Source organism: Mustelus asterias, unplaced genomic scaffold (genome assembly GCF_964213995.1).
Source record: "Mustelus asterias unplaced genomic scaffold, sMusAst1.hap1.1 HAP1_SCAFFOLD_3744, whole genome shotgun sequence".
In the NCBI taxonomy this organism is placed as follows: Eukaryota; Metazoa; Chordata; class Chondrichthyes; order Carcharhiniformes; family Triakidae; genus Mustelus; species Mustelus asterias.
This window is the reverse complement of record NW_027593689.1, coordinates 1,428-21,438: the sequence shown is the minus strand read 5'-3', so window position 1 is coordinate 21,438 and position 20,011 is coordinate 1,428. Positions and strand designations below refer to the sequence as shown.

Sequence of the window (20,011 nt, the reverse complement as noted above, 5' to 3'; positions counted from 1 at the left end):
TAATGTGGGGAAGCAGGAATACCTCTCTCTTTGCCCTTTGACCTTTGCGGGGGGAGGGGTCAAAGTTGGGGAGAGCAGGTGGTGGGGAAAGTTGGGGGGGGGCGGACTTTGGACAGATGGTCAAGAGAGTCATTTACCCCCCCCCTCCATTCCAAACCCCTCCCCCATAACACAACCCCCGAGACTGGAGGGTAAAACTGCCTGAAAGGGCGTGTCAGAGGCAGCATCTCCCACAACGATTCTCAAGTGTTTGGATGAGCACTGGAGGAGTACGAGGCCCCCCCAGACAGAGTGCTGGAAGATCGGGGATCGATGACCACTTTTGGGTAGGGGGGGGGGGGGGGGAAGGATTGTCAGAGAGACCTTTGACCCTCAGAACATTGAATACAGGAGTTGGGACGTCTTGTTGAAGTTGTACAAGACATTGGTAAGGCCACACTTGGAATACTGTGTACAGTTTCTGGTCACCCTATTATAGAAAGGATATTATTAAATTGGAAAGAGTGCAGAAAAGATTTACTAGGATGCTACCGGGATTTGATGGTTTGAGTTATAAGGAGAGGCTGGATAGACTGGGACTTTTTTCTCTGGAGCGTAGGAGGCTGAGGGGTGATCTTATAGAGGTCTATAAAATAATGAGGGGCATAGATCAACTAGATAGTCAATATCTTCTCCCAAAGGTAGGCGAGTCTAACACTGGAGGGCACAGGTTTAAGGTGAGAGGGGAGAGATACAAAAGTGTCCAGAGGGGCAATTATTTCACACAGAGGATGGTGAGTGTCTGGAACGAGCTGCCAGAGGTAGTAGTAGAGGCGGGTACAATTTTGTCTTTTAAAGAGTATTTAGACAGTTACATGGGTAAGATGGGTATAGAGGGATATGGGCCAAATGCGGGCAATTGCGACTAGCTTAGGGGTTTAAAAAAAAAGGGCAGCATGGACAAGTTGGGCCGAAGGGCCTGTTTCCATGCTGTAAACCTCTGTAACTCTATGGCCAGCGGGTGGGGGTGCCAGTCGCATTTGGGGTGCCCGTGCCTCGTGAGGTTGCGCGCGCCCATTCCTACGCCGCAGAGGGAGCGAGGGTCCAGCAAACAGGGCGAGCGTCCAAAAGATGTTAAAGAAAGCCACATTTGTAATAATCCTTCAAAATAAAACCGCCACCCTCCCCTCACAGGAGGCAGAGAGAAGGCCGTCGATGGAGAGCAAGGGCCTGGGCAAGCCTGACAGGCCTCGAAGGGAGGTCAAAGGTCAACCTCCTGGCCTCCTCATTCGCTCCCAATGGCCTGAAGACCCCCCCCCCCCCCCCCCCCCCCCACCCACACGTGAACGCCAGCCAACCCCAGCCTAGGAGGTTAAAGGTTAGAGAGTTGACCTTTGAACCCGGCAACGGAGGAGGGGCTGAGGCCGAGTCGACGGTCACTCCGAGTCACTACTGGTCTCACCCCACCCATCCCTCCACTTCCAACCTCCCCCCACCCCGCCCAACACCCGACCCTTGCCCCCAGCAACAACATGGCCGCCAGCGCCAACTCAAGACTCACGGACGCCAATGATGTTCAGCTGGAGATAACCAGCCAATCGAGTGCAGCAAGGGTCAACCCGAAGAGGTCAACGATTGCGGCGTTCCCCACACTATGCTCCCCCGTACCACCCCCCCCTCCCTCACACAGCCCCACCCAGAGGTCAAAGTGGGCCAAGTTCCTTGGGCTCGACATCTCTCCACCTTTACCCTGTTAAAATACCAACTGTGTCAACGTAAAATGAAGTGGTGAGGTGTTGAGGAAGGGAGGGAGGGAGGGAGGGAGGGTTGGCGGTCGGGAAGGAGGTAGGGAAGGAGGGTTAATGGAGACAAGAGAGCGGCGACTGATTCTATTTGAGACACAGGCCCGACCGAGAGAAGAGACGGCGGGGTGGGGGGGGGGGGGAAAGGAAGGAGGGGCACTGGAGAGGAGGCAGAACTTTGAGGGGAGTGGGGAAGAGAACGGAGGGGGAGAGGGACTTTTGGAGGGAGATTCCGAGGCACTTTTGGAGGGAGATTTCGAGGCACTTTTGGAGGGAGATTCCGAGGCACTTTTGGAGGGAGATTCCGAGGGACTTTTGGAGGGAGATTCCGAGGGACTTTTGGAGGGAGATTCCGAGGGACTTTTGGAGGAAGACTCCCAGGGAGGATACTTGGTGAAATTTGAGGGGTTCAGAGAGAAACATGGAGGGAGCGGGTTTTGAGGGAGAGTATTTGGAGGAGGTCCAGAGGAGTTTCAGGGAAGGGGTAGGGGGTGGCAGCTGGGAGGCAGTTTCACTAGGGGGGGGTCTCAGAGAGGGTATAGGGGGCTGGGAGGAGGTTTCGCTGGGGGGCTTCAGAGAGGGCATAGAAGGTGAGAGGAAGTTTCACCGGGGGGTCTCGGGGAAAGTGTAGAGGATGGGAGTTGGAAGGCAGTTTCGCTGGGGGGTCTCGGGGAAAATGAAGAGGGTGGGAGTTGGGAGGCAGTTTCGCTGGGGGGTCTCGGGGAAAATGTAGGGGGTGGGAGTTGGGAGGCAGTTTCGCTGGGGGGTCTCGGGGAAAATGAAGAGGGTGGGAGTTGGGAGGCAGTTTCGCTGGGGGGTCTCGGGGAAAGTGTAGAGGGTGGGAGTTGGGAGACAGTTTCGCTGGGGGGAGGGGTGGTCTCACACTTTGTCAAGCAAAGAGCGGTGACAGTACAGTAGGCGCTTGGGGGTCCCGTTCCGTTTGAAAATGATGACCAAACACGCCAAGATAACCACGCACATCAGGAGGACCACCGGGACAATGATGGCAGCTGGATTAATGCCCATCGGTGTCTCGTCCACCTCCACCACGATCTCTTCGTCCGTGTCCCGGTCGGGGTCGGCGCGGCAACCAAACCAGTCCCGGAGGATGGACTTGGGGTATCCCGGCTCCACCTTCAGATGCTGATTACTAAACTTCCAGTACCGGTTACCCTTGACAAAGTACGTGAATGCTGAGGGGTGGAGAGGAAGGAGGACGGAGGGAGGGAGGGAGGGAGGGAGAGAAATAACAAGTTAGAAAAAAGCGGCAGCCTCGATACATCAACCCCTCCCAACCCGAGGGATGACCGGGCCCCTTAGTGTCCAAAGATGTGCGGGTTAGGTGGATTGGCCATGCTAAATTGCCCCTTAGTGTCCAAAGATGTGTAGGTTAAGTGGATTGGCCATGCTAAATTGCCCCTCAGTGTCCAAAGATGTGCGGGTTAGGTGGATTGGCCATGCTAAATTGTCCCTTAGTGTCCAAAGATGTGTAGGTTAAGTGGATTGGCCATGCTAAATTGCCCCTTAGTGTCCAAAGATGTGCGGGTTGGGTGGATTGGCCATGCTAAACTGTCCCTTCGTGTCCAAAGATGTGCAGGTTAGGTGGATTGGCCATGCTAAATTGCCCCTCAGTGTCCAAAGATGTGCGGGTTAGGTGGATTGGCCATGCTAAATTGCCCCTTAGTGTCCAAAGATGTGCGGGTTAGGTGGATTGGCCATGCTAAATTGTCCCTTAGTGTCCAAAGATGTGTAGGTTAAGTGGATTGGCCATGCTAAATTGCCCCTTAGTGTCCAAAGATGTGCAGGTTAGGTGGATTGGCCATGCTAAATTGCCCCTTAGTGTCCAAAGATGTGCGGGTTAGGTGGATTGGCCATGCTAAATTGCCCCTTAGTGTCCAAAGATGTGTAGGTTAAGTGGATTGGCCATGCTAAATTGCCCCTCAGTGTCCAAAGATGTGCGGGTTAGGTGGATTGGCCATGCTAAATTGTCCCTTAGTGTCCAAAGATGTGTAGGTTAAGTGGATTGGCCATGCTAAATTGCCCCTTAGTGTCCAAAGATGTGCGGGTTGGGTGGATTGGCCATGCTAAACTGTCCCTTCGTGTGCAAAGATGTGTAGGTTAGGTGGATTGGCCATGCTAAATTGCCCCTCAGTGTCCAAAGATGTGCGGGTTAGGTGGATTGGCCATGCTAAATTGCCCCTTAGTGTCCAAAGATGTGTAGGTTAAGTGGATTGGCCATGCTAAATTGTCCCTTAGTGTCCAAAGATATGTAGGTTAGGTGGATTGGCCATGCTAAATTGCCCCTCAGTGTCCAAAGATGTGCGGGTTAGGTGGATTGGCCATGCTAAATTGCCCCTTAGTGTCCAAAGATGTGTAGGTTAAGTGGATTGGCCATGCTAAATTGTCCCTTAGTGTCCAAAGATATGTAGGTTAGGTGGATTGGCCATGCTAAATTGCCCCTTAGTGTCCAAAGATATGTAGGTTAGGTGGATTGGCCATGCTAAATTGCCCCTTAGTGTCCAAAGCTGTCCAGGTTAGGTGGATTGGCCATGCTAAATTCTTCCTCAGTGTACCCGAAGAGACGCTGGAGCGTGGCGGCGAGGGGATTTTCACAGTAACTTCATTGCAGTGTTAAGCCTACTTGTGACACTAATAAATGAAAGGTGCAGAGGGATCTGGGCATCCAAGAGGATGAATCACAAAAGGTCAGCACGCAGATACAGCGAGCCATTCGTGAGGCTAATGGAATGTTATCCTGCAGTCAAGAAGGCATACGGCATGCTTGCCTTCATCGGCCGGGGCATTGAGTTTAAAAATTGGCAAGTCATGTTGCAGCTTTATAGAAACTTAGTTAGGCTGCACTTGGAATATAGTGTTCAATTCTGGTCGCCACACTACCAGAAGGATGTGGAGGCTTTGGAGAGGGTACAGAAAAGATTTACCAGGATGTTGCCTGGTATGGAGGGCATTAGCTCCGAGGAGAGGTTGGAGAAACTTGGTTTGTTCTCACTGGAACGACGGAGGTTGAGGGGGGCGACCTGATAGAATTCTACAAGATTATGAGAGGCATGGACAGAGTGGATAGTCAGAAGCTTTTCCCCAGGGTGGAAGATTCAATTACTAGGGGGGCACAGGTTTAAGGTGCGAGGGGCAAGGTTTAAAGGAGATGTACGAGGCAAGTTTTTTACACAGAGGGTGGTGGGTGTCTGGAACTCGCTGCTGGGGGAGGGAGTGGAAGCAGATACGATAGTGAGTTTTACGGAACGTCTGGACAAATACATGAATAGGATGGGAATAGAGGGATACGGTCCCCGGAAGGGTAGGGGGTTTTAGTTCAGTCGGGCAGCATGGTCGGTGCAGGCTTGGAGGGCCGAAGGGCCTGGTCCTGTGCTGGAATTTCCTTTGTTCTGACGAGAGGAATTGAAGATTCAGAACGAGGGTGTTATTTTTCAGTTACACAGGGCATTGGTGAAAACACATCACAAATACTGTGCGCAGTTTTGGTCTCCTTATTGAAGCAACGATGTAAATGTGTTGGAGGCAGTACAGAGGAAGTTTACCAGATTGGTACCTGGACTGAACCTCTGGTCTTATGAGGAAAGGTTGGACAGGCTGGGCTTGTTTCCACTGGAGTTTAGAAGAGTGAGGGGTGACTTGGATTAAGTCTATAAGATTCTGAACGATGTTGATCAGGTGGAAGTGGGAAGTATGTTTCCCCTTGTGTGTGAGTTCAGAGCGAGGAGGCGCTGTGTTAATATTTGGGTCACGCTTTTAGGACAGAGATTAGGAGATATCTTTCTCTCCCCATGTTTTCAAATGTGTGTTGACAACAGCAAAGGAAATCTCACCCCCACTATGTTCGACACTCTCCCCCTTCAAACACTCCCAGGACAGATACAGCACGGGGTTAGATACAGAGTAAAGCTCCCTCTACACTGTCCCCATCAAACACTCCCAGGACAGGTACAGCACGGGGTTAGATACAGAGTAAAGCTCCCTCTACACTGTCCCCATCAAACACTCCCAGGAAAGGTACAGCACGGGGTTAGATACAGATTAAAGCTCCCTCGACACTGTCCCCCCATCAAACACTCCCAGGACAGGTACAGCACGGGGTTAGATACAGAGTAAAGCTCCCTCGACACTGTCCCCCATCAAACACTCCCAGGACAGGTACAGCACGGGGTTAGATACAGAGTAAAGCTCCCTCTATACTGTCCCCCCATCAAACACTCCCAGGACAGGTACAGCACGGGGTTAGATACAGAGTAAAGCTCCCTCTACACTGTCCCCCCATCAAACACTCCCAGGACAGGTACAGCACGGGGTTAGATACAGAGTAAAGCTCCCTCTACACTGTCCCCATCAAACACTCCCAGGACAGGTACAAGCACGGGGTTAGATACAGAGTAAAGCTCCCTCTACACTGTCCCCCATCAAACACTCCCAGGACAGGCACAGCACGGGGTTAGATAGAGTAAAGCTCCCTCTACACTGTCCCCTCATCAAACACTCCCAGGACAGGTACAGCACGGGGTTAGATACAGAGTAAAGCTCCCTCTACACTGTCCCCTCATCAAACACTCCCAGGACAGGTCCAGCACGGGGTTAGATACAGAGTAAAGCTCCCTCTACACTGCCCCTCATCAAACACTCCCAGGACAGGTACAGCACGGGATTAGATACAGAGTAAAGCTCCCATTACACTGTCCCCATCAAACACTCCCAGGACAGGTACAGCACGGGGTTAGATACAGAGTAAAGCTCCCTCTACTTCTGTCCCCCATCAAACACTCCCAGAACAGGTACAGCACGGGGTTAGATTCAGAGTAAAGCTCCCTCTACACTGTCCCCATCAAACACTCCCAGGACAGGTACAGCACGGGGTTAGATACAGAGTAAAGCTCCCATTACACTGTCCCCATCAAACACTCCCAGGACAGGTACAGCACGGGGTTAGATACAGAGTAAAGCTCCCTCTACACTGTCCCCCATCAAACACTCCCAGGACAGGGACAGCACAGGGTTAGATACAGAGTAAAGCTCCCTCTACACTGTCCCCATCAAACACTCCCAGGACAGGGACAGCACGGGGTTACATACAGAGTTAAGTTCTCTCTACACTGTCCCCATCAAACACTCCCAGGACAGGTACAGCACGGGGTTCGATACAGAGTAAAGCTCCCTCTACACTGTCCCCATCAAACACTCCCAGGACAGGTACAGCACGGGGTTAGATACAGAGTAAAGCTTCCTCTACACTGTCCCAATCAAACACTCCCAGGACAGGTCCAGCACGGGGTTAGATACAGAGTAAAGCTCCCTCTACACTGCCCCTCATCAAACACTCCCAGGACAGGTACAGCACGGGATTAGATACAGAGTAAAGCTCCCATTACACTGTCCCCATCAAACACTCCCAGGACAGGTACAGCACGGGGTTAGATACAGAGTAAAGCTCCCTCTACACTGTCCCAATCAAACACTCCCAGGACAGGTACAGCACGGGGTTAGATACACAGTAAAGCTCCCTCTACACTGTCCCCCATCAAACACTCCCAGGACAGGTACAGCACGGGGTTAGATACAGAGTAAAGCTCCCTCTACACTGTCCCCATCAAACACTCCCAGGACAGGTACAGCACGGGGTTAGATACAGAGTAAAGCTCCCTCTACACTGTCCCCATCAAACACTCCCAGGACAGGTACAGCACGGGGTTAGATACAGAGTAAAGCTCCCTCTACACTGTCTCCCCATCAAACACTCCCAGGACAGGTACAGCACGGGGTTAGATACAGAGTAAAGCTCCCTCTACACTGTCCCCATCAAACACTCCCAGGACAGGTACAACACGGGGTTAGATACAGAGTAAAGCTCCCTCTACACTGTCCCCATCAAACACTCCCAGGACAGGTACAGCACAGGGTTAGATACAGAGTAAAGCTCCCTCTACACTGTCCCCCATCAAACACTCCCAGGACAGGTACAGCACGGGGTTAGATACAGAGTGAAGCTCCCTCGACACTGTCCCCATCAAACACTCCCAGGACAGGTACAGCACGGGGTGAGATACAGAGTAAAGTTCTCTCTTACCTCCGTCTTCGGAACTGAAGGCCGCTTTGGGCGACTCGGGAATTCCGTGCCAGACATTGATCGGTTTTGGATAGTCAGGATCCACAGAGCGCGAGTCTTCATTGTATCGGTAATATCTGAGTGTTCGGGCAGGGGGGTGAGGGGAGGGGGGAGGAGGGAAGTGGGGGGAGAGGGGGGGGCGGGGGGGTGATAAAACCAGACAACAGTCAACCACGGCAACCTCGACAAACTCAGAACCCTGACCCCCGCACAGCAAGATTCCAACCCCGCTCGATGCCCTCTCATTTCCGCTGGCCTAAGTGGCTGGATTGTGGGGAGGCTGTGTGTGTCACCTTGGTGACAGTTTTGCCTCAGGATTGAGGCAGGGTGGTGCTGTGGTGGGGGTGGTGGGGCGGGGGGGGGGGGGGGGGCATTAGGAATTCCAGCGGGAAATCTTTGCTCCCGATCGCCATCATCCAGGTATCATTTTTGGCCTCCTCTGCGCAGCCCCCCACAGTCAAATTTACCACTGAAGCAAGGATCCTCCGAATGGCAGGCGGGGTAGGGCCTCAGGACATAAAAACCACCCCCTCCCCCCCCCCCCCCCCCCCGGCTCCCCACCACCCCACCGCAAGATCTCTTTCCCCATAGAGACCTTGGTTGAGCAAATCCAAAACTAGGCCTCAGGATGTGTTGGGGTTGAAACCATTTCAAGGCGGTTCCCCTCCCTCACCCCGCCCCCGACTCCTCTCGCTCCGCCCCGCACGTCTCGTGTGCCACTCTGGCCACCAATCCAGTGGTCAGTAGCTCCCCATCGCCGTTGTCAGGGGCGATTGTGGACGGCGGCCATCTTGAAACCAGGGGCGCCCTCCTCCCACCCGGTCCATCATGTGAATTGGGGTCGTGATCTATCTCTCCAAGGGCCCTGACCGCCCATCCAGCGCTCAGTAGTTCCACATTCCTATTGTCATGGAGGACTGTGGGTGGTGGCCATCTTGGATCCAGGGATGCCCTCCCCCCACCCCACCCCCCAGCTCCCCAAGGGCCCTGCCCGCCCATCCGGTGGTCAACAGCTCATCAACCCCGTTGTCGGGTCGGTTGTAAAGGACAGTTTTTGGCGGTGGCCATCTTGGATCCAGGGACGCCCTCCTCGCACCCCTCCCCCGCCCGGTCCATCATCCGAATTGGGGTCGTGGCCTGCCTCCTCTCGGGCCCTGACCGTCCATCCGGTGGTCAGTACCTCCCCATTCCCATTGTCATGGGTGATTGTGGATGGCGGCCATCTTGGATCCAGACACGCCCCTCCCCCCACCCCACCCCTGCCTGGTCTGTCATGTGAATTGGGGTCATGACCTGTCTCCCCAAGGGCCCTGACCGCCCATCCGGTGCTCAATAGCTCATCAAAACCGTTGTCGGGCCCGTTGTCAAGGACAAACTTCAGCGGCGGCCATCTTGGAATCAGCGATGCCCTCTCCCATCCCACCCCTACCCGGTCCATCACGCGAATTGGGATCATGGTCTACCTCTTCTCCGGCACTGACCACCCATCCAGTGGTCAGTGCCTCCCCATTCCCGTTGTCATGGGCGATCGTGGCTGGCGGCCATCTTGGATAAAATGATGCCCCCTCCACTCCCCCACCAGGCTCTTCTCTGCCCTGCATCGCCTACTGCAACTTACTTGTTCCCCCGGAAGAAATAGGTCTTGCCGTTGACGCTCCACCATAGCGCTGCGTCGATCCGGTCCTTGGGGAGTCGGGCCCCCATGTCCCTCAAGTTCCTTGGGTAACCGGGCTGCAAGGTGGCCTCCTTGAACACCCAGTACCGGTCGCCTGCAGAGGGGAGAGAGAGAGGAGGATGTTAGTTTACGGAGTCGAGAGCGAGAGGCAGTAACGATCGACTAGATTGCATTGCGATGCTGAGAACAAGCGACAGATGGCCCTGTGGGGGAGGGGAGTGGGAGGGGAGGCAGGGCGACGAGCTGGAATGGGTGACCCCTTCGCCGAACACCTTCGCTCAGTCCACAAGCACGGGACCTGACCTTCCCGTCGCTTTGCCATTCCAACTCAGCACCCATGGCTCTCCTGCTCACGCGTCCGTCCTTGCAATGTTCGGTAAGGGAATTAAGGGTTATGGGGATCAGGCGGGTAAGTGGTACTGATCCACGTCAGATCAGCCATGATCTTATTGAATGGCGGGGCAGGCTCGAGGGGCTAGATGGCCTACTCCTGCTCCTATTTCTTATGTTCTTATGTTCCAGCGAGGCCCAACCGAGCACCTCATCCCCCAATCAGGAATGTTATCACCCTCTGAGTTCCAGGTCAGAGAGGTTTTATTGCATGGAAACAGGTTGTTCGGCCCAACTTATCCATGCCGCCCAATTTTTACCACGAGGTCCCAATTGCCCGCATTTGGCCCATATCCCTCGAACCCATCTTACCCAAATTCAACAACTTCAGACCGTAACTTCCTCCCTCCATTTTCACCCCCTTTTGTAATCCAACTCTTTCGGTTCCAACTGCACTGCCCTCGACTCCCGCTTAATTCTTAAGTTTTGCTTTCACAGTGCTGAACCTCATTCCGCTACCTTACCTTTATGCCACTATCATCATCTCCTTTAGTCCTTAACCCTCCCATTAACACCCCCTTTACCTTGTGTTCCTTACCATCGATACCAGCTAACCTTTATGCCGCTAATAACTCTTCTTCTAGTCCTTAACCCTCCCATTCACACCCCCTTTACCATGTGTAATACCCAATAAGTAGCCTCACAACCCCAGGTTAAAGTCCAACAGGTTTATTTGGTAGCACAAGCTTTCGGAGCGCTGCTCCTTCATCAGGTGAGTGGGAGTTGTGTTCACAAACAGGGCATATAAAGACACAAACTCAATTTACAAAATAATGGTTGGAATGCGAGTCTTTACAGCTAATCAAGTCTTAAAGGTACAGACAATGTGAGTGGAGAGAGGGTTAAGCACAGGTTAAAGAGATGTGTGTTGTCTCCAGACAGGACAGTTAGTGAGATTTTGCAAGTCCAGGCAAGTCGTGGGGGTTACAGATAGTGTGACATGAACCCAAGATCCCGGTTGAGGCCGTCCTCATGTGTGCGGAACTTGGCTATCAGTCTCTGCTCAGCGACTCTGCGCTGTCGTGTGTCGTGAAGGCCGCCTTGGAGAACGCTTACCCGAAGATCAGAGGCTGAATGCCCGTGACCGCTGAAGTGCTCCCCCACAGGAAGAGAACAGTCTTGCCTGGTGATTGTCGAGCTGTGTTCATTCATCCATTGTTGTAGTGTCTGCATGGTCTCCCCAATGTACCATGCCTCGGGACAATACACATCTCTTTAACCTGTGCTTAACCCTCTCTCCACTCACATTGTCTGTACCTTTAAGACTTGATTAGCTGTAAAGACTCGCATTCCAACGATTATTTTGTAAATTGAGTTTGTGTCTTTATATGCCCTGTTTGTGAACACAACTCCCACTCACCTGATGAAGGAGCAGTGCTCCGAAAGCTTGTGCTTCCAGATAAACCTGTTGGACTTTAACCTGGTGTTGTGAGACTTCTTACTGTGCCCCACCCCAGTCCAACGCCGGCATCTCCACATCTTGTGTTTCATACCATCGATACCCACCGTCTCATCTTGATGCCGCTATTAACGTCTCCTCTAGTCCTTAACACGACCATTGACACCCCCTTTGTCTTGGGTTCCATGACATAGCGGCGTACGGCACAGGAATGGCCCTTCGGCCCATTGAGTCCGCACCGACAATAACTACTACTAAAGTCGCACTAATCCCATTTCCCTGAATGTTATGATGTTTCAAGTGCTCTTCCAGATATCTTTTAAGGGTTGTAAGGTTTCCATAAGACATCGGAGCAGAATGAGGCCACTCGGCCCATCGAGTCTGCTCCGCCATTCAATCCTGGCTGATATTTTTCTCATCCCCATTCTCCTGCCTTTTCCCCATAACCCCTGATCCCCTTATTAATCAGGAACCGATCTATCTCTGTCTTAAAGACACTCAATGACCCGGCCTCCACAGCCTTCTGCGGCAAAGACTTCCACAGATTCACCACTCTCTGGCTGAAGAAATTCCTCCTCATCTCTGTTTTAAAGGATCGTCCCTTTAGCCTGACGTTGTGCCCTCAGGTTCTAGTTTTTCCTGCTAGTGGAAACATCCTCTCCACGCCCACTCTATCCGGGCCTCGCAGTATCCTGTAAGTTTCAATAAGATACCCCCCTCATCCTTATAAACTCCAATGAGCACAGACCCAGAGTCCTCAACCGTTCCTCATACGACAAGCTCTTCATTCCAGGGATCATTCTTGTGAACCTCCTCTGGACCCTTTCCAAGGCCAACACATCCTTCCTTAGATACGGGGCCCAAAACTGCTCACAATACTCCAAATGGGGTCTGACCAGAGCCTTATACAGCCTCAGAAGTCCATCCCTGCTCTTGTATTCTAGCCCTCTCGACATGAATGCTGACATTGCATTTGCCTTCCTAACTGCCGACTGAACCTGCACGTTAACCTGAAGAGAATCTTGAACAAGGACTCCCAAATCCCTTTGTGTTTCTGATTTCCTCAGCATTTCCCCACTTAGAAAATAGTCTCTGCCTCCATTCCTCCTTCCAAAGTGCATAACGGTGGTTATCCAGCCTCCGCTGGCTTATCCCGGAGCCCGAGGTGAGGTAGGCAAGGCGGACGGGACCCTCAGAGGTGCGACTGACCTTTGAAGAAGACAAAGTCACCATTCTTTCGCTCGTAGGCTGCGTTGACATTGGCGGGCAGACCCCTCCAGAAGTGCCCTATTGTCATCGGATATCCATCCAGCACCCGGTTCTCCCGGATTCTCCAGAACCACTTCTCCTGTTGGGAGGGGGACGGTGGAAAAGGAGAGAGAGGAAAAAAAGTCAACTTCTCGCAGCGATGCGCACACTTCCTCGGAAATGCCAACGCTCCCTGGCACCTCGGAGGGTTCTGTCCGGTACCCGGCCGTTCCGGGGTCCCACGCCCCTCCCGCCATCCCTCTGCGAGGCACCCTACCTCCATTCCCGGGATGTGATCAAACCTTCTGCCTGATATTCCAACATTCCCGGGTCTCTGCCACCCATCCCGACATTCCTGGGTCTCAATCGCCCACCCCGACATTCCCAGGTCTCCATTACCATCCCGACATTCCCAGCTCTCCAACGTCCATCCCGACATTCCCAGTTATCCAAAGTCCATCCTGACATTCCTGGTGTCCATCACCCATCCTGACATTCCCAGGTCTCCATCACCCATCCCAACATTCCCAGGTCTCCACCGCTATCCCGACATTCGCGGGTCTCCCACCTCGACATTCCCAGGTCACCCATCCCAACATTCCCAGATCTCCACCGCTATCCCAACATTCCTGGGTCTCCAATCTCAACATTCCCGGGTCACCAATCCCGACATTCCCAGGTCTCCAACGCCCATCCTGACATTCCCAGGTCTCCATTACCCATCCTGACATTCCAGGTCTGCAACGTCCATCCTGAAATTCCCAGGTCTCCATCACCCATCCCGACATTCCCGGTCTCCACTGCCCATCCCAACATTCCCAAATCTCCATCGGCCATCCCAACAATCCCATGTCACCAATCCTGACATTCCCAGGTCTCCAATGCACATTCCGACATTCCCGGTCTCCAACGTCCATCCCGGCATTCCCAGGTCTCCATCACTCATCCCCAGATCTCCACTGCTCATCGTGACATTCCCGGGACTCCATCGCCAATCCCAACATTTCCGAATCCCTACCACCCATCCCGACATTCCTGGTCTCCATCCCGACATTCCCAGGTCTCCAATGCCCATCCCGACATTCCCGGGTCTCCAACATCCATCCCGACATTCCCGGGTCTCCATCGCCAATCCCAACATTCCCGAATTTCCATGACCCATCCCGACATTCCTGCAGGTTCATAAGGCCGGTGGCATTCCCGAGATCCGACAATATCCCAGAATTGCCGTGGGCCGCTCCGAACTTGCAGCCGACCCCGGGATCCAGCCTCGTAGTCCCAGCATTCGGCAATATTCCAGCGGGGACCCCTTTGCTGTCCCGTTATTCCCGGAGATTCCGGGGAGTAATGCAATACCTCACCCCCCCCAACCCCCCACCCCACCACCGCCCAGGCTCCACTCCCGATATTCCGCCATTCCCAATCTGCCGGAGAACTCACCTTGAAGACGAAGATCTCCCCCCGGAGGAAGGCGACTGTATCCACATTCCCATCACAGATCCGCGGTTCATACGGTGAGGAGGGCTTGGTGGGATGGTAGGGGTTCTTGGTGGGTGGTTTCGGCACTTTTGGAGGAACGGTGGGCGCTCTCTTTGTTGGCTTGGGAGCGGGAACGTAATCAGGAGACCCTGCATCGGGACACAAAGGAAAAAGAGCGGGAATTAGGAACTGGTGTCTCTCAGTCCCCTCTCTCTCTCAGGAAGATATCTGTACACTGACTGGTGTCTCTCAGTCCCCCCTCTCTCTCAGGAAGATATCTGTACACTGACTGGTGTCTCTCAGTCCTCTCTCTCTCTCAGGGAGATATCTGTACACTGACTGGTGTCTCTCAGTCCCCTCTCTCTCAGGGAGATATCTGTACACTGACTGGTGTCTCTCAGTCCCCCCTCTCTCTCAGGAAGATATCTGTACACTGACTGGTGTCTCTCAGTCCTCTCTCTCTCTCAGGGAGATATCTGTACACTGACTGGTGTCTCTCAGTCCCCTCTCTCTCAGGGAGATATCTGTACACTGACTGGTGTTTCTCAGTCCTCTCTCTCTCTCTCAGGGAGATATCTGTACACTGACTGGTGTCTCTCAGTCCTCTCTCTCTCTCTCTCAGGGAGATATCTGTACACTGACTGGTGTCTCTCAGTCCTCTCTCTCTCTCAGGGAGATATCTGTACACTGACTGGTGTCTCTCAGTCCCCTCTCTCTCAGGGAGATATCTGTACACTGACTGGTGTCTCTCAGTCCCCTCTCTCTCTCAGGGAGATATCTGTACACTGACTGGTGTCTCTCAGTCCCCTCTCTCTCTCTCAGGGAGATATCTGTACACTGACTGGTGTCTCTCAGTCCCCTCTCTCTCTCAGGGAGATATCTGTACACTGACTGGTGTCTCTCAGTCCTCTCTCTCTCTCAGGGAGATATCTGTACACTGACTGGTGTCTCTCAGTCCCCTCTCTCTCTCTCTCTCAGGGAGATACCTGTACACTGACTGGTGTCTCTCAGTCCTCTCTCTCTCACTCAGGGAGATATCTGTACACTGACTGGTGTCTCTCAGTCCCCTCTCTCTCTCTCTCTCAGGGAGATACCTGTACACTGACTGGTGTCTCTCAGTCCTCTCTCTCTCACTCAGGGAGATATCTGTACACTGACTGGTGTCTCAGTCCCCTCTCTCTCTCAGGGAGATATCTGTACACTGACTGGTGTCTCTCAGTCCCCTCTCTCTCTCAGGGAGATATCTGTACACTGACTGGTGTCTCTCAGTCCCCTCTCTCTCTCAGGGAGATATCTGTACACTGACTGGTGTCTCTCAGTCCTCTCTCTCTCACTCAGGGAGATATCTGTACACTAACTGGTATCTCTCAGTCCCCTCTCTCTCTCAGGGAGATATCTGTACACTGACTGGTGTCTCTCAGTCCCCTCTCACTGATCCGTGTCTCTCACTCAGCACGGTAGCACAGTGGTTCGCGCTGCTGCCTCACAGCGCCAGGGACCCGGGTTCGATTCCCGGCTTGGGTCACTGTCTGTGTGGAGTCTGCACGTTCTCCCCGTGTCTGTGGGGGTTTCCTCCGGGTGCTCCGGTTTCCTCCCACAGTCCAAAGATGTGCGGGTTAGGTGGATTGGCCGTGCTAAATTGCCCCTTAGTGTCAGGGGGATTAGCTAGGGTAAATACGTGGAGTTATGGGGATAGGACCTGGGGGGGTTTATGGTCGGTACAGACTCGATGGGCCAAATGGCCTGCTTCTGCACTGTAGGATTCTATAAGAGGCATCTGGATGGAATCATGAATAGGGAGGGAATAGAGGGATACAGACCAAGTAAGGACAGAAGGTTTGGTTTTAAAATTTAGTTAGAACATCATGATCAGTGCAGGCTTGGAGGGCCGAAGGACCTGTTCCTGTGCTGTAACTTTCCCTGTTCTCTCCTCAATTCCAGCAGCGATCGAGGAGAATGTGCCTTCCTCACTCCCCCCGCTTACACTGTTCCATGTACAAACACGTCCCTGTCTCCATCAACGGGGACGAAGTAGAAAGTGTCGAGAGCTTCAGGTTTTTAGGTGTCCAGATCACCAACAACCTGTCCTGGACCCCCCATGCCGACACTATAGTTAAGAAAGACCCACCAACGCCTCTACTTTCTCAGAAGACTAAGGAAATTTGGCATGTCAGCTACGACTCTCACCAACTTTTACAGATGCCCCACAGAAAGCATTCTTTCTGGTTGTATCACAGCTTGGTATGGCTCCTGCTCTGCCCAAGACCGCAAGGAACTACAAACGATCGTGAATGTAGCCCAGTCTATCACGCAAACCAGCCTCCCATCCATTGACTCTGTCTACACTTCCCGCTGCCTCGGGGAAAAGCAGCCGGGATAATTAAGGACCCCACGCACCCCGGACATTCTCTCTTCCACCTTCTTCCGTCAGGAAAAAGATTCAAAAGTCTGACGGCAGCAGGGAAGAAGCTGTTCTTGAGTCGGTTGGTTCGTGACCTCAGACTTTTGTATCTTTTTCCCGACGGAAGAAGGTGGAGGAGAGAATGTCCGGGGTGCGTGGGGTCCTTGATTATGCTGGCTGCTTTTCCCCGAGGCAGCGGGAAGTGTAGACAGAGTCAATGGATGGGAGGCTGGTTTGCGTGATGGATTGGGCTACATTCACGACCCTTTTGTACTTCCTTGCGGTCTTGGGCAGAGCAGGAGCCCCATACCAAGCTGTGATACAACCAGGAAGAATGCTTTCTATGGTGCATCTGTAAAAGTTGGTGAGAGTTGTAGCTGACATGCCCAAATTTCCTTAGTCTTCTGAGAAAGTAGAGGCGTTGGTGGGTCTTTCTTAACTATAGTGTCGGCGTGGGGGGGACCTGTAGGTGTTCATAGAAATCATAGAAACCCAACAGTACAGAAAGAGGCCATTTGGCCCATCGAGTCTGCACTGACCACAATCCCAACCAGGCCCTACCCCCATCCCTACATATTTTACCCACTAATCCCTCTAACCGACGCATCTCAGAACACTAAGGGGCAATTTGTTTAGCATGGCCAATCCACCTAACCCGCACATCTTTGGACTGGGTGGGGCTTTCTTCACGATAGTGGTTTTGTAGTTCCTTGCGGTCTTGGGTCTTAACGATAGTGTCAGCGTGGGGGGACCAGGACAGGTTGTGGGTGAGCTGGAATGCTTTGCCTGTACGGCGCGCAAGAAACAATACTTTTCACTGTGTCCCAATACACGTGACAATAATAAACCAAATCAGATCAAGGCCCAGGTCTCTGTGCCAATCTTTGACACTCTCGTATCGCGTTCTGCAGTTGCAGATGTTATTCTCGCAGCCTCAGGGCAGGGTGGAGGAGGAGAATTGTCCTTAAATCCTGGGGGAGCGGGAGGAGAACCACGAGAATCGCTTCGAATCAGATCCCAGGACGCGCTGAAGGGTTGCGATGACGTGGAACTGTGTCAGTCAGGTTGAGGTTGCTGGATTTTAAGTGTTTCGGAAAACGACCGTGATTCAGACAGTGTAACAAATGCGCCACTTGACAATTAGACTGAAGTGGCAATTATACAGCAATACTGCGGGCAGCTAAAGTGAGGGAAAGGCACCCAGTCAGAGGGAAGCAGGGAGTGCCCGTGACGTCTCAGGCAGTGGTGAACCCTCCCCAAGTCTGAGTCACAGGCCCGGCTAAAAGGAATGGGAGGCCAATTTCCCTCTGGAGGCACTCCCTCCACCCCTCCCGGGACGTTACTCAGGGAGCGCCGCACTGTGGGAGGGTCAGAGCTGAGGGAGCGCCGCACTGTGGGAGGGTCAGTGCTGAGGGAGCGCCGCACTGTGGGAGGGTCAGTGCTGAGGGAGCGCCGCACTGTGGGAGGGTCAGTGCTGAGGGAGCGCCGCACTGTGGGAGGGTCAGTGCTGAGGGAGCGCCGCACTGTGGGAGGGTCGGTGCTGAGGGAGCGCCGCACTGTGGGAGGGTCAGTGCTGAGGGAGCGCCGCACTGTGGGAGGGTCAGTGCTGAGGGAGCGCCGCACTGTGAGAGGGTCAGAGCTGAGGGAGCGCCGCACTGTGGGAGGGTCGGTGCTGAGGGAGCGCCGCACTGTGGGAGGGTCAGTGCTGAGGGAGCGCCGCACTGTGGGAGGGTCCGTGCTGAGGGAGCGCCGCACTGTGGGAGGGTCAGTGCTGAGGGAGCGCCGCACTGTGGGAGGGTTCGTGCTGAGGGAGCGCCGCACTGTGGGAGGGTCGGTGCTGAGGGAGCACCGCACTGTGGGAGGGTCAGTGCTGAGGGAGCGCCACACTGCGGGAGGGTCAGTGCTGAGGGAGCGTCGCACTGTGGGAGGGTCAGTGCTGAGGGAGCGCCGCACTGTGGGAGGGTCAGTGCTGAGGGAGCGCCGCACTGTGGGTCAGTGCTGAGGGAGCGCCGCACTGTGGGAGGGTCAGTGCTGAGGGAGCGCCGCACTGTGGGAGGGTCAGTGCTGAGGGAGCGCCACACTGTGGGAGGGTCAGTGCTGAGGGAGCGCCGCACTGTGGGAGGGTCAGTGCTGAGGGAGCGCCGCACTGTGGGAGGGTCAGAGCTGAGGGAGCGCCGCACTGTGGGAGGGTCGGTGCTGAGGGAGCGCCGCACTGTGGGAGGGTCGGTGCTGAGGGAGCGCCGCACTGTGGGAGGGTCAGTGCTGAGGGAGCGCCGCACTGTGGGAGGGTCAGTGCTGAGGGAGCGCCGCACTGTGGGAGGGTCAGTGCTGAGGGAGCGCCGCACTGTGGGAGGGTCGGTGCTGAGGGAGCGCCGCACTGTGGGAGGGTCGGTGCTGAGGGAGCGCCGCACTGTGGGAGGGTCAGTGCTGAGGGAGCTCCGCACTGTGGGAGGGTCAGTGCTGAGGGAGCGCCGCACTGTGGGAGGGTCAGTGCTGAGGGAGCGCCGCACTGTGGGAGGGTCAGTGCTGAGGGAGCGCCGCACTGTGGGAGGGTCAGTGCTGAGGGAGTTTTGATAGTTTAGCCTGGCGGATCCTGGCTCCGTGGGGATTTCCCGCTTACCGTACAGCTGTTGGATTCCACGTCGATCGTCCTCGGGCAGGACGAAGTTCTCCGTGTCCATCCATTGATAGAAAGGGAGCCATGATGGCGTTGGGGTCATTGGAATGTTCCAGACCCAGGGCATGACCCAGTTCATGGACGGCAACCAGGAAGATATCGTTACCTAGCGGAAAGAACGGAGAGAGGTCAGCGGGCACTGCCAGCGTTAGAGATCCCAACATCACACTCACACAGGGTGCCGAGTGTCTGGAACAAGCTGGGAGAGAAACTCGCCAGTAGTGGAACAAGGTAGTAGTAGAGGCCGGTACAATTTTGTCTTTTAAAAAGCTTTTAGACAGTTACATGGGTAAGATGGGTACAGGAGGGATATGGGCTAAACGCGGGCAATTGGGATTAGCTTAGGGGTTTAAACAAAAAGGGTGGCATGGACAAGTTGGGCCGAAGGGCGTGTTTCCATGCTGTAAACTTCTATGACACTGACACACTCCCTCTCTCTCTCTCTCGAGCGCACACTCCCTCTCTCACTCTCCCGCGCACACTCCCTCTCTCACTCTCCCGCGCACACTCCTCTCTCCACTCTCCCGCGCACACTCCCTCTCTCACTCTCCCGCGCACACTCCCTCTCTCACTCTCCCGCGCACACTCCCTCTCTCACTCTCCCGCGCACACTCCCTCTCTCACTCTCCCGCGCACACTCCCTCTCTCACTTCCCGCGCACACTCCCTCTCTCACTCTCCCGCGCACACTCCCTCTCTCACTCTCCCGCGCACACTCCCTCTCTCACTCTCCCGCGCACACTCCCTCTCTCACTCTCCCGCGCACACTCACTCTCTCACTCTCCCGCGCACACTCACTCTCTCACTCTCCCGCGCACACTCACTCTCT

General features: G+C 54.2%; 1 protein-coding gene across 1 annotated transcript; it reads right to left on the bottom strand.

The window, feature by feature from the left end:
• Positions 1-1,467: 1,467 nt before the first annotated feature.
• On the bottom strand, positions 1,468-19,289 carry LOC144490755 (matrix metalloproteinase-14-like; the record flags this gene model as incomplete). The annotated part of the gene is given in 7 exon segments (XM_078208464.1): positions 1,468-2,974; positions 7,876-7,991; positions 9,533-9,683; positions 12,588-12,726; positions 14,067-14,254; positions 19,127-19,202; positions 19,204-19,289. Coding segments are annotated over 7 exon segments (1,070 nt in total), but the record flags the coding sequence as incomplete, so codon positions are not given.
• Between the last annotated feature and the right edge of the window lie 722 nt (positions 19,290-20,011).